At 41.7% G+C, this 13,678-nt stretch overlaps 1 protein-coding gene across 5 annotated transcripts in view; it reads right to left on the bottom strand.

Moving 5' to 3' along the window:
- The window catches only part of GRK3 (G protein-coupled receptor kinase 3), a 126,046-nt gene that overhangs the window by 33,352 nt on the left and 79,016 nt on the right, over positions 1-13,678 (bottom strand). For 4 of the 5 annotated variants that reach the window (XM_055551066.1, XM_055551063.1, XM_055551068.1 and 1 more), the window contains 4 exons: positions 12,266-12,317; positions 10,346-10,437; positions 9,484-9,583; positions 2,717-2,795 (listed from right to left, as the gene is read on the bottom strand). In XM_055551066.1, coding sequence (XP_055407041.1) covers positions 2,717-2,795; positions 9,484-9,583; positions 10,346-10,437; positions 12,266-12,317 — 323 coding nt within the window. The remainder of the gene's footprint in view (positions 1-2,716; positions 2,796-9,483; positions 9,584-10,345; positions 10,438-12,265; positions 12,318-13,678) is intronic. The other variant, XM_055551065.1, reaches the window with a different exon arrangement.

The following is a 13,678-nucleotide window of genomic DNA, read 5'->3' as shown; positions in this document are numbered from 1 at the left end:
GCAGCATTATCAGCTCACAGCCCCTCATTACAGCCAACTGGACTCTACTCTGACCTCTCCCCTCACATCAATTAGCTCTGCCAGTTCTGACAGTGACACAAATCAAGTCACGCAGGAAATATGCCGCTGTGTCTGGCTGGTTTGCTCATTATTACATCTGTGAAATTCCTTCATGCTGTTGGATGGGTCTGGTTCTAAATCAAAAACTCAAAACATAACTAAAACTTCACTTTCTTTCTTTTTTTTTATTTTTTTTAAATTTTTTTAATTTTATTTTATTTTTAAACTTTACATAATTGTATTAGTTTTGCCAAATATCAGAATGAATCCGCCACAGGTACTTCAAAACAGGTATTCATTTATGGAAATATATGCTTTTCCATTTCAGCCTCTGTTACTAAAAATGCTTTGAATTAATTATATCATGTCACTTTCTAGTATTAGAAAACTGAGTGAGTGAGTGAGTCAAAGCTGCTCAGCTGTGTCTGACTCTTTGCGAACCCATGGACTGCAGCCTGCCAACCTCCTATGTCCATGGGGATTCCCCAGGCAAGAATACTGGAGTGGGTTGCCATGCCTTCCTCCAGGGGATCTTCCTGACCCAGGGATTGAACCCAGGTCTCCCGCACTGCAGGTGGATGCTTTACCATCTGAGCCACCAGGGAAGACAGTTAGAAAAGTACTTTCTGGCCAAAGTTCTTCCTGTATTCTCCAGTTCATCACTGACAGTTTAAAGATTGATATATGGTGGGTCTGGACTAAACGTACAGACTATTGGTATAAAATCTGAGCTGCTTCAGAGTCAGTCCTTCAGTTCAGTTCAGTTCAGTTCAGTCGCTCAGTCGTGTCTGACTCTTTGCGACTCCATGAATCGCAGCACGCCAGGCCTCCCTGTCCATCACCAACTCTTGGAGTTCACTCAGACTCACGTCCATCGAGTCAGTGATGCCATCCAGACATCTCATCCTCTGTCGTCCCCCTTCTCCTCCTGCCCCCAATCCCTCCCAGCATCAGAGTCTTTCCCAATGAGTCAACTCTTCGCATGAGGTAGCCAAAGTACTGGAGTTTCAGCTTTAGCATCATTCCTTCCAAAGAAATCCCAGGGCTGATCTCCTTCAGAATGGACTGGTTGGATCTCCTTGCAGTCCAAGGGACTCTCAAGAGTCTTCTCCAACACCACAGTTCAAAAGCATCAATTCTTCGGCGCTCAGCCTTCTTCACAGTCCAACTCTCACATCCATACATGACCACAGGAAAAACCATAGCCTTCACTAGACGAACCTTTGTTGGCAAAGTAATGTCTCTGCTTTTGAATATGCTATCTAGGTTGGTCATAACTTTCCTTCCAAGGAGTAAGCGTCTTTTAATTTCATGGCTGCAGTCACCATCTGCAGTGATTTTGGAGCCCAGAAAAATAAAGTCTGACACTGTTTCCACTGTTTCTCCATCTATTTCCCATGAAGTGATGGGACCGGATGCCATGATCTTTGTTTTCTGAATGTTGAGCTTTAAGCCAACTTTTTCACTCTCCACTTTCACTTTCATCAAGAGGCTTTTTAGTTCCTCTTCACTTTCTGCCATAAGGGTGGTGTCATCTGCATATCTGAAGTTATTGATATATCTCCCAGCAATCTTGATTCCAGCTTGTGTTTCTTCCAGTCCAGCGTTTCTCATGATGTACTCTGCATATAAGTTAAATAAGCAGGGTGACAATATACAGCCTTGACGTGCTCCTTTCCCTATTTGGAACCAGTCTGATGTTCCATGTCCACTTCTAACTGTTGCTTCCTGACCTGCATACAGATTTCTCAAGAGGCAGGTCAGGTGGTCTGGTATTCCCATCTCTTTCAGAATTTTCCACAGTTTATTGTGATCCACACAGTCAAAGGCTTTGACATAGTCAATAAAGCAGAAATAGATGTTTTTCTGGAACTCTCTTGCTTTTTCGATGGTCCAGCGGATGTTGGCAATTTGATCTCTGGTTCCTCTGCCTTTTCTAAAACCAGCTTGAACATCTGGAAGTTCACGGTTCACATATTGCTGAAGCCTGGCTTGGAGAATTTTGAGCATTACTTTACTAGCATGTGAGATGAGTGCATTTGTACGGTAGTTTGAGCATTCTTTGGCATTGCCTTTCTTTGGGATTGGAATGAAAACTGACCTTTTCCAGTCCTGTGGCCACTGCTGAGTTTTCCAAATTTGCTGGTATACTGAGTGCAGCACTTTCACAGCATCATCTTTCAGGATTTGAAAGAGCTCAACTGGAATTCCATCACCTCCACTAGCTTTGTTCGTAGTGATGCTTTCTAAGGCCCACTTAACTTCACAATCCAGGATGTCTAGCTCTAGATGAGTGATCATACCATCATAATTATCTGGGTCGTGAAGATCTTTTTTGTATAGTTCTTCTGTGTATTCTTGCCTTCACAGTTGGCTTTTAAATATATTCCTGTCTTTGGCCTATGAATCTTTAGGAGACATTTCATTCCTAAAGTTGAGGGCCAGTTGACTGCAGTCAACTTTTTATAATGAAGTTGAATTGGAAATTCAAAGAGTGAAAGGTTTCCTTAAACTTGAGGGGGAATCTAATTATCTGAAAGACCCAAATGGCCAGTCTGTCTGGAGCAATGCAAGCTAAGATCAAACATCCTGAAACAAACAAACAACAGCACGGCAGAGTCACTCAGTGTATTCAGACTCCCCACGTCTTGCTTACCATTCATCAGATCCAAGATGAAGCACAGTTTATCTGGAGTGTGGAAGGCATAGGTCATACAGACGATGAAAGGACAATCCTAGAGTGAAAAAAAAAAAAAAATATATATATATATACACACATATATAAGAAAAGCAAAAGCTGTCCTGGAAAGTATATCTACTACCAAGTGCCACCTATACATTTTTTTTAAAGCCATGACACCGCCCTGTATATGAAACACAGACACCTATGTGGTCACTTAAACAGACCCAGGAAAGGGAGCCTGATTCCATGGGAAAAAAACAATGCAGAGAGATACAGACACTGCTAATTGGAGATGAACTCAGAGATGCTCTGTCGCTCTGATTAAATCATGACTCCTCTATCTATATCTTCAAAAGACTCAGATTCTACAGAAAAATACTACTGCCTTGCTAGTCCTCCTGTTGGTCTACACTTTGGTTCTGGTTATAGTCACATATCCATTTCAATGTCTGATTCTGAGCTGGAAGAACCTTTATCATGGGGAGAAATGTTACTAATATTACTGTCTTGAAACACTAACAACAAAAATGGAATTAACTCAGCTTTGAAAGTAGAAAATATGCCAGGGTGGAGGATAGAATAACTCAATTAAAGATGAGGTAAAGATGTCAATTTTCTCCCAAATTAATCTATACATTCCATGTAAACAATTAAAATGGAAATTGACAAACTCATCCCCATATTTATATGGAAATGTAAACAACCAAGAAAAGTTCAGATAACTCTTGAAGAAAAATAAAGCTGAAACTTCTGTTCTTCAGAAGGCACCATGAAGAGAGTAAGAAAGGCAAATAATAGAATGGGAGGAGGTATTTGAAATCCACATATATCTTGAATATATAAAGAACCCTCATCAATCAATAAAGAAAAAAGCAAACAACCCAACAGGAAAATGGCGTGCCAATAACAACAACAATACTGTATATATGTTACTGAGTATCAAATAGTGTGTAAGTCTTTAAACAGATGCTAGACCTCAGCTGTCCACCAAGGAAATGCAAACTGCAAACCACAACGTTTCATCACTAAAACAAAGGAGAATGACTAAACTCACAAAGACTGATGGTACCAAGTGTTGCAAAGACACAGAGTTAACGGGACTTCCGACATGGTAGCTGGGAGGGCACAATAGTACAACCACTCTCACCAGGCGTTTGATGTCATCTGCCAACGCTGATCACTACCTGCAAAGCCTATGAGCCGGAAATTCCAGCCCGGGCTATTTACCTAACAGTAATCTGTACTCATGTGCCCCAAGGGACCTGCATGAGCATGGTCTTCACAGCACTATTCAAAACAGCCCCAACCAGGAATAATCCCAATGTCTACCGACAGGAGGATGGACACACGAACTGTGGCACGACGGAATACTATAGAGCAGGGGCTGCCAAACTCCTTCTGCAAATGGGCTAGACAGGAAATATTTTAAGCTTTTCAGGCCCCATCCAGTCCCTGTCACATAGGTTTCTCTGCTTCTTTTCTCTTGACAATTTCTTCTCTTTTGCTTTAAAAAAAAAAAAATTCTTAGTTCATAGACTGTGAACACAAGCCAGATTTGGTCCCCAGGCCACACACATAGCCTGATGACCCCTGCTATTTAGCTACAGAAGGTGCTGTTGCTATGAGCAACGACTCAGCTGCATCTCTCAAGCAATACTGAGAGAAGCCAGACACAAAAAGAATACATTTATATCAAGTTCCAACAGGGGCACAGCTAAATTCCAGTGTCAGACATCTGGGTAGTAGTTAGCTTGGGCATGGGGTGAGCAGCTGAAAAGGGTAAAGGGAGACTTCTGGGATGTGGGTGACTTTCTCTCTCTTGACCTAGGTTCTGGATACACGCATGTGCTCCCTGGTGAAAACCCACTAGATCTAGCACCAGGTCCTGCAGTAAGCCAGGCTTTCTTCCTGCAAACTTATCATTCGAATTCTCTGGATCCACCGGGGCTGGACCCCGGCAAGGTCCCACTGAGATACATGCTCAGTGAACACTTGCCACTCAACTGAGTCAAATGACAAACGGCATATCTACATCTACTTCCTTAACAGAAGCCAAAAATTATTACATTCTACAGAATACACACAACAGAGTACTCTGTGAACAGAATTCACTTTGCTCATACCTGTAGATGAAGGGCTTACAGATGAATTTGTGTAGACACATGCCTGTGTGCTCAGGATTCAAGAACTTGAACTCAATTTCCACAAGTCTTCGGGAGGAAATTCATTTTGTGGTTACCTTGTTTTCCTTAAGAGTTCAGTTGAGACGGTCTTGGTGTTCACTAATTTCGAGATTTATTTTGTTTTATATAGTTGTAAAATAAAGCTGCTGTCCTTTATCTGTTAAAAGCTATCTGGTTCTTGGGGGACGGGACGCACCATCCTAATTGGAGCCCCACCAGTGTTTCACCAGACCTTTTCATAGTCTGCTGGTGACGACTCATTCTGCTCTAAATATCATGCTCCTTCCTTAATGGGGTTCCCCACGTACTCTGGTTCCTGATCTAATGAGCAATTCATCCCTAGAGCAGACAAGTGGGTGGACCAGGAACTTAGTAAAGCCTGGGTCTTTTCCCGCTTGAGAGAGCAATTCCACTCACTTCAGCCAGGGGACCAACAGAGCCTGGAAAGGGGTATTTCTGAACAGACAGTGTTCAGTCCTTCTAAGGACAGCCCTGAGAAAACAGCAAAAGGTCAAAGTGGAGTTAAGATACTATGTTATTATGATGGGACATGAATTGGAGATTTAGAGTCATAGGCTACTCCAATAGGAAGTGCTCTTCTAAAAAAAAAAAAAATCACCTGGTCCAAATTCTTTATTTTAAAGACGAGGAAACTAAACACTGCCCCCTCCCCCCACCTCTAAAAGGGAAATGACTTGCCTGAGACCACAAAGAAATCTGATAGCCAGCCAAGATTCAAACCCCAAGTCTCCCACTCTGGACCCTTGCCAGACCCTGTCCTATGTCACTCCACTTACAAAGGTAACGTTTCCATAGAAACGTAAAATCAAAGCTCGGTTAAAGGGATGTGATTCGGTTATCTCTAAGGAGTTCACTGACCAGGATCCCTCATCTCTTAGGCCCTGAGCAGATGGCATCTTGAGTCTCAGGTGGGGTCTGAGACACAAAGAACTGAATGCTGACCCACATAGTCAAACAGGCAGCAGTTTAATAATGGTGTTAACACAGTTTCTAAGATAATTATGGTAAGATGTTCTGTCTTGATTACAAATTCAAGGTGAATAAGAACTAGGTTCTCATAGGTGGATCCTTAAATAAAAGCTCTTAAGCAAGGAATTATCTCCTTTTTTTTTTTTAAGGTTTTTTTTGGGGGCGGGGGGCATGCAGGATCTTAGTTCCCCAACCAGGGATTGAATCTGAGTCTCCTGCACTGGAAGCATGAAGTCTTGACCACTGGACTGCCGGGGAAGTCCCTGGAACTGTCTTCTTTGACTTCCTAGTGAGCAAAACAGTCCGCATTTTGCAGGAACTTAAACTGTGATAAAACAGACCACAAAGTAGTCCTCCAGAAAAGTTCTCCACCCTGCAGTCAGAGGAACCCTTTAAGAACTGCAAGGCTTATTAAATGGCTGTAAAGATTGTTAAAAGCTCTTTCTGCTGGTCTGGCCTGTCTGCTTCCCTCTCTCCGCAGCGTCCCCGTGTGGTCCTCACTGCATCACTTCAGAGCCCAGCAGTGCTGACCTGTGAGTCCCCAGAGCACCCGTGCTCAGGACTCACACACACCCTAGCGTCCCCTCCGACCCCAGAGGACTGCCCTGTTAAATGCCTTCTGAGCACCACAGACCTCTCTTTCACAGCTCTTGTCACATGTTCCAACAATCGACACATGTCTGAGATTCTCTGAGTAAACCCTGCTGTCTCTCATTTTATGCAGCCCTATAAGGGCAAAGACCAAATTTGCGTTTCGGGACCCCTGCCTCGTAGCAGAGTACCTGGCACAATCTAAGACTCAAGGATGATCAGGAAATGAATAAGCAACACTCCTCATGAATAACTGACTGACTTAATGAAGGTGCTGATGGCTCCTCCCAGTAATGGACATACTTGCCCTGATTCCCTTTTCATGACCCAAAAGTTACGGAATAAAACTGGGAACAGTACTTATTGCCTCTTTTGGGGGTGAGAAGTAGGAATTCTCAATTTGAGATTGAAACAGTAAAACAACCTCCAAGCAGAAAGAAAACTCTGATGGTGACTCCAGCTTATTTCCATGCCAACACCTTAGGTAATCATATTGACACAGGCTGATTGATCAACACGTCACCTAAGGAGGCAATTTTAAACTAAAGGTTACTTAAATCCTACAAACTGTAGCCTTTGATCAACAAAAATGACTCTAAATAACTTTACTACAATTCTTTTGGTTAAATTATGCACTTATAATGTTTTTTAAAATGCTAAACTGTCTTGATATTTGAATAAAAAGCAGAAACAAGTCTTAGATTAGTTCAAAGCAGTAGCCCAACATAACTGCAATTTTTTATTTACCCCCTTATGGGCAGACCAGTGAGGAATTCTACAACTACTTAATCACATTCTATTCACCTAAATAAAACAAAAATGCTACATGAAAATTAAAATTGTTCATATATTTTTCCAACACCCTCAATTTTTTTCCATAGGCTCTCCTGGGAATAAACATCCAAGGCTTTGAGATAAGACATTAAAAATCAATATTTTAATAAAGCACTTAAAGTCTGCAATAAGCACACATTCACATCTGAAATGAAGACAGAGACATTTCCAACAGATACTGCAAACCAACGTCATTCACGTTGATTCCAATACAGTGCACAGGCCACTCAGATTCCATTCCAATCAGTTAAAATCTTGGTCACACACACAGAGCCACTCTTACTTGAAATGTTTAATGTCTGCATGTTGGCACGTAGAGGTGCACAATTAGACATTACTGTTCATAGCGATGGCATTTTCATCTGTTATAGTTAAACTGAATTATGATATTTATTGACTTCAATAGTAAAGAGCCTTTCTAGAAGCACTCAAAACTAACACTAGAATAACATAAACCACAACACAATAAATATATTTGGCGACAAGAAAGCATGGCGCCTACAAAGGGATGAGAAAAGAACACTGGGCTTGTTTAGGAAGTGCAGGGACTCTGGGCAAAGAATGATGTGCCTGGATCTCAGGTTCCTTGCTTATCAGCTAAAAGGAATGCCTGAGTGATCATGAAGAACTGAGTCTTTGAAAACCTCTAGGCAGTCCATGGGATCGAGAAGAGTCGGACACGACTGAGCGACTTCACTTTCACTTTTCACTTTCTTGCATTGGAGAAGGAAATGGCAACCCACTCCAGTGTTCTTGCCTGGAGAATCCCAGGGACGGGGGAGCCTGGTGGGCTGCCATCTATGGGGTCACACAGAGTCGGACACGACTTAGCAGCAGCAGCAGCAGCAGGTGAAGGTGAGCTTATTCAGAACCCAGCTGTGACAGCTGGAGGTACCCCTAGGCTCTGTGCCTCACTTGCCAGGGTACACGGGCAATGCCCAGGTTTCTGGGACCATGGGTTTTTCTGGGTGTCTTTACATATATCTGCCCGAGTAAATAAAAGCTGAGATTTTGGTCCCGGTTGATGCCATTAATAGGAAAAGAAATCAGAGCGGGATGTTGCTTTACAAGTCAAGACAACACAGGGTGAAGCTGGCTTTGACATGTGATGAGCTCAAAAAGACAGCTGGTCCAGTGGGCAGAAACATGGCGCTGGAGACGGAAAAGACCAGCATCCACAGCAGGGAAAGGGGGCAAGTGCTGAGGAGACAGGGTCCCCTCCAAATGAAATATGGACTGGCTGCTGCTAAGTTGCTTCAGTCGTGTCCGACCCTGTGCGACCCCACAGACGGCAGCCCACCAGGCATCTCTGTCCCTGGGATTCTGTGGGGCACTCCAAAGGGATAGCTGGGGGTTGACGAAGCCACCTCACTTCCTCTCTGTTTGTGAAGGAGGGAAGCAACATTCCTCTTACTTTTTCTCCTCTGGGTTAGTCCTTCGCTGTCATGCAGCCAATTCTTAACTATATTCAGGTGATTTTTTTGGTCACTGATATGATTCTATTCTGCCATCTCTGTCATATTCCACAAAGAAGGAAGTCATAAATGGGCAGTGAAGGAACAAGCGGTCAGTGTGCGTGGCAGTGGCTGGTAGTATGTTCCTAATTCCCAACTCAGACAGAGGCCATCTTTGAATTATTATTTATATTAATTTAGTGCTGCTGCTCCCTGCTATAAATTCTAATCCCCTCAAGAACTGGCTAGCTGCATAATTCAACAGGGGAAAAAAAAAAAAAAACCTGTATCTTAAATTGTCCTGATACCAAAAAAAAAAAACAAAACACCAAATAAATAGAAAAACACACTGCTGCTGCTACTGCTGCTGCTAAGTCGCTTCAGTCGTGTCCGACTCTGTGCGACCCCATAGACGGCGGCCCACCAGGCTCCCCCGTCCCTGGGATTCTCCAGGCTAGAACACTGGAGTGGGTTGCCATTTCCTTCTCCAATGCATGGAAGTGAAAAGTGAAAGTGAAGTCGCTCAGTCGTGTCCGATTCTAGCGACTCCATGGACTGCAGCCTACCAGGCTCCTCCATCCATGGGATTTTCCAGGCAAGAGTACTGGAGTGGGGTGCCATTGCCTTCTCTGGAAAAACACACACACACACACACACACAAATGCAATGTTCAAAACTGAATACTCACTCCTGTGCTCACCAGGGACAACATGATCCTTTCATTTAAGGCTAAGGTTTCTCCCTGTTTCATCTTGATTCTCTTCTTATCCAAGCATTTCATTGCATACCTAGAACCATAAATATTACTGAAGAAAATCTATACAGAAAATATATCTAAGTGGATTTAAATGATACACATTATATTGGAGGAAGTTTCTAAAAATTCGGGAAGTCTTTTAAAGCAGCAAAATGCTTCTAAGAGACTAAGGGAATCTGAATAAAGTAGAGACTTCAGTCAGTAACAGCACATCAATATCTGTTCATTCATTGTAACATGTGTCCTGTACTATGGTAAGAGGGATATGGAGTACATAGAAACTCCCTGTACTATTTTTTGCTCCTTTTCTCCAAACCTAAAATTTTTCTGAAGTGAAAAGGCTATTTTAAAAAAATCAAGCAATAATTAAGATATTCCTATTCTTATATGAACTGACATTTCAGTTAAATAAAATAAATAAAATAATAAATAAAGTAGATACACAAAAAATTCAGGGCAATAAATTTTGTATGTATCCCTACTGTCTAGTACTTGTGTGTGTGTGTGTGTGTGTGTGTTTTGTAGGGGTGGAGCCTGTACTATAATATTTAGTGTGTAGGAATTGTGAATTAAGCACATTAAATCAGTCAAGATTTTATAATTAATTAATTATAAAATTAATTAAATCAGTCTAATTAATTAAATCAGACTAATTAAATCAGTCAAGATTTTATAAGCGTGTAGAGGGTAAGATTCTAAAACACTGCTCATCAACTAAATGGGATTTTCTTTGAACGTGAGTATAAAACCCTCTTAATATTCCCAGCAAAACATACAAGTGTAGAATGCTTACATCTTTCCAGTGTCTGCTTTCCTGCAACCGTATACTTCACCGAATCCTCCTCGTCCAATGATCCGATGCACGCTGAAATCATTCATGGTCAACTGTGAATTTAAAATGCAACACAGAAACGTAAAACTGTGTAAAAACTATCCCACCGTTTTCATGCAAAACATACACAGTTATTGAAACAGTGATTCTGACACTGCTGCCCTTTCGGCGACTGGACCTGCAAGCTGAGAGGTAAGAGGCACAGGTGGCAGGACATTCCAGAACCGCCTTCCATGTAAACTGCACAGGATGCAAACCGTGGAGGCAACTGGGAAGACGACCCGGTGGGAGCCCATTGTTTTATCCAGTCCCATGAATGTTAGATTATAAGGTATACACTCTCAAGACAAGTGAATGTGAAATTTCCAGGCAAACTACAAAGTGAACTCGGCTACTCTGAAGCTGAAAGTTTGGCAACAGTCCAGCCATTCCAGGAACTTCTGTGGTAGAAAAATAGGTCTGCATCAAGGGCATCTATGCTCTCCTAACAGTTGGGCCATACGATCAGAAAGCCCAATGAATGCTGGCCATGTGAATTTTTTTATCAAAAGCATCAGTAAGTAGAGAGGACTCATGCTGGGCATGTGAATGTGAAACCAGACGGAGTGTGAGTAACTCGATGAAGAGGCTTTCATTCATAAGCACTAGGCTTTCATCAATATCATCTCAGCAATGCCTTGCTTCCCAAGAAGTTTTCATAGCATCAGATGGTACAAAGGCAGAGAGATAGTCCTATGTTCATGATAAAAGGCCATCAGACAATAGCAAATGCTTTTTGTTACGTATCCTGGCAAAAGAAGGGTCAGATGCTTGAAGGGTTTCTCCAGACAACCCTTCAGACATCATGTCTGCAGCCAGGCAGGGGCATCTGGCCCTCGAGCTTCACGTTTGCTGCTCAGAGGACAGAAGGACATGAAGACGTGAGGACACCACGTCTGCTAAAGGAGCATAGGCACAGGAGGATCCACAGCAGAGATAAGGTTTTTTGGTTTTGTTTGTTCGTTTTTTGGCCATGCAGATGCATGCAGGATCGAACCCTCGTTCCCTAGAGTAGAAGCACAGGATCTTAATCACTGGACCGCTCAGAAGTCCTGTTATTTTTAAAAATGTGTCACTGCCTCTTGCTTCTCAATCCTGCAGGAAATGGGGCAGAGAGGGGAAATTAAAATGAAAAAAACAAAACCAAAAACCCACTTCTGTGAATGGTACTGTTCAACTAAAAAAAAAAATTTTTTTTAATCAAAAACAGAATCCAGTTATTTATTTTTCTCAATTGCAAACCTTTATGGAGGGAGAGCACAAGGGAAAGGGGAAGAGAAGCGAACACTCTAAAAGTGAAGTAAAGAATGTGCCCCAGAATTCCTGACACGGAAAAGCTAAGAGAAGACGTAGTATTAGGGGATACAAGCTAGGAAGTATCCCGCCTTTAAGGACTGCTTTCATCATTCTCAAAACAATAAAAAAGATGCAACTGTGGTCTAGTAAGAGATATCATCATGTTTATTACATGACTGCACCTAATAAGAAAAAAAAGCAAGGAAATTTACCAGGATAGCAAATGACAGGGGCACCGGAATTACATGATGTAGAAGACTTGTATCTTTACTACTATTTCTATTCAAAGCTTAATTATGGCTTAAAATATCCTTCCTTAAATAAATAAATGCATTCTTATATGAATATGAAAAAAGAGGACGAAAACTCAAAGTGTGTACAACTGGATATGGGAGGATGGATTTTTCATGCGTAAAGCTGTAAGCAGGACATCTGTTTGGGCAGCATGTTACCCTTGGGAGTATGCTGCTGAATAAAATATTTTCTCACGAAACTGAGCCAAAGGAAGTTTTTATTTAAAAAAATAAAGGCAAAGATGATACTCACATGGATATTTAATTCCACGTTTTTCCACTGACAAAATCTAGTAAACTTGTCACTGAAAAAGAATGTGAGGAATTACTGAAAAGTTAAATATCACGTTAACTGAGAACTAGCTCTGTATACTTGTGTGACTTCTCAGAGTGAGCTTTCATAAATATTTTTTTCACAAAGCGTTTGCCTAGCACTCAAGGCTTTATTTTACGATTCAAACTGAAATCTTCATGTTTCTGCTTTAATTGTCATTATGTTATGGTAACAATCTTTATCTGAGTCGGTACTGTCCAACAGACGGGTAACAGATGACTCATAAGTAATTTAATTTTAATAATGTATCTTATTTGAACCAATATATCAAAAATTATCATTTCCACATGTGATCAATATAAAATTTTAATGAGATAGTCTACATTCTTATTTTTGTGTTGCTTTGAAAGTGAAAATCACTCAGTTGTGTCCAACTCTTTGTGACCCCAAGGACTATACAGTCTCTGGAATTCTCCAGGCCAGAATATTGGAGTGGGTAGCCTTTCCCTTCTCCAAAAGATCTTCTCAACCCAGGGATCGAACCCAGGGCTCCAGCATTACAGGTGGATTCTTTACCAGCTGAGCCACAAGGGAAGCCCAAGAATACTAGAGTGGGTAGCCTATCCCTTCTCCAGGGAATCTTCCCAACCAGGAATCGAACCGGGGTCTCCTGCATTGCAGGTGGATTCTTTACCAACTGAGCTATCAGAGAAGCCCCTGAAAGTGGTTTGAATTCATTGCTTTGAAACCCAGTGTGTATTTTGCATTTATAGCCCATTTTTATGTAAATCTTCATATAGAGAACAGACTTATGGTTCTCTGTGTGAGAGAGGATGAGAGGGGTGGGAGAGGGCTCGATTGGGAGTTTGGGATAAGCAGATGTAAACTATTATATATAGGATGGATAAACGACAGAGTCCTACTGGATAGCACAGGGAACTAGATTCAACACCTTGTGATAAACCATAATGGAAAAGAATATGAAAAAGAATATATACATATATGTATAGCTGAATCGCTTTGCTGTACAGTAGAAATTAACACTGCAAATCAACTATACTTCAACAAAATTTAAAAAAAAAGTGAATGGTCAATTCAGTGGGAGACAATGACTGTGCAGGTTTACCTGGATACACAGTGAAGTTATAAGACCTCTTCCCCAATTTCAATTACCATCCCCATTTCTCCCCTCTCCCCCAAGGGTCACAGAACAATGAGCTGACCCAAGAGTTTGGGAAAAGTCAGGTCTTTAGAATCAGCAGCCATGGAGACAGCCCAAGACTCAGCTGAATCTTAGCCCTGAACCAGTGCCCTGGCCCCTCAGTTCCATGCCACTGCTTTTTGGCAAAGTCCCTCTGGTCCTGCTCAGAAAATGTAATCATTTGTATGCAG

The sequence above is a fragment of the Bubalus kerabau genome, chromosome 16, assembly GCF_029407905.1.
Source record: "Bubalus kerabau isolate K-KA32 ecotype Philippines breed swamp buffalo chromosome 16, PCC_UOA_SB_1v2, whole genome shotgun sequence".
In the NCBI taxonomy this organism is placed as follows: domain Eukaryota; kingdom Metazoa; phylum Chordata; class Mammalia; order Artiodactyla; family Bovidae; genus Bubalus; species Bubalus kerabau.
Note: the sequence above shows the minus strand (reverse complement) of the source record. Positions and strands in the feature narration are given on the sequence as shown.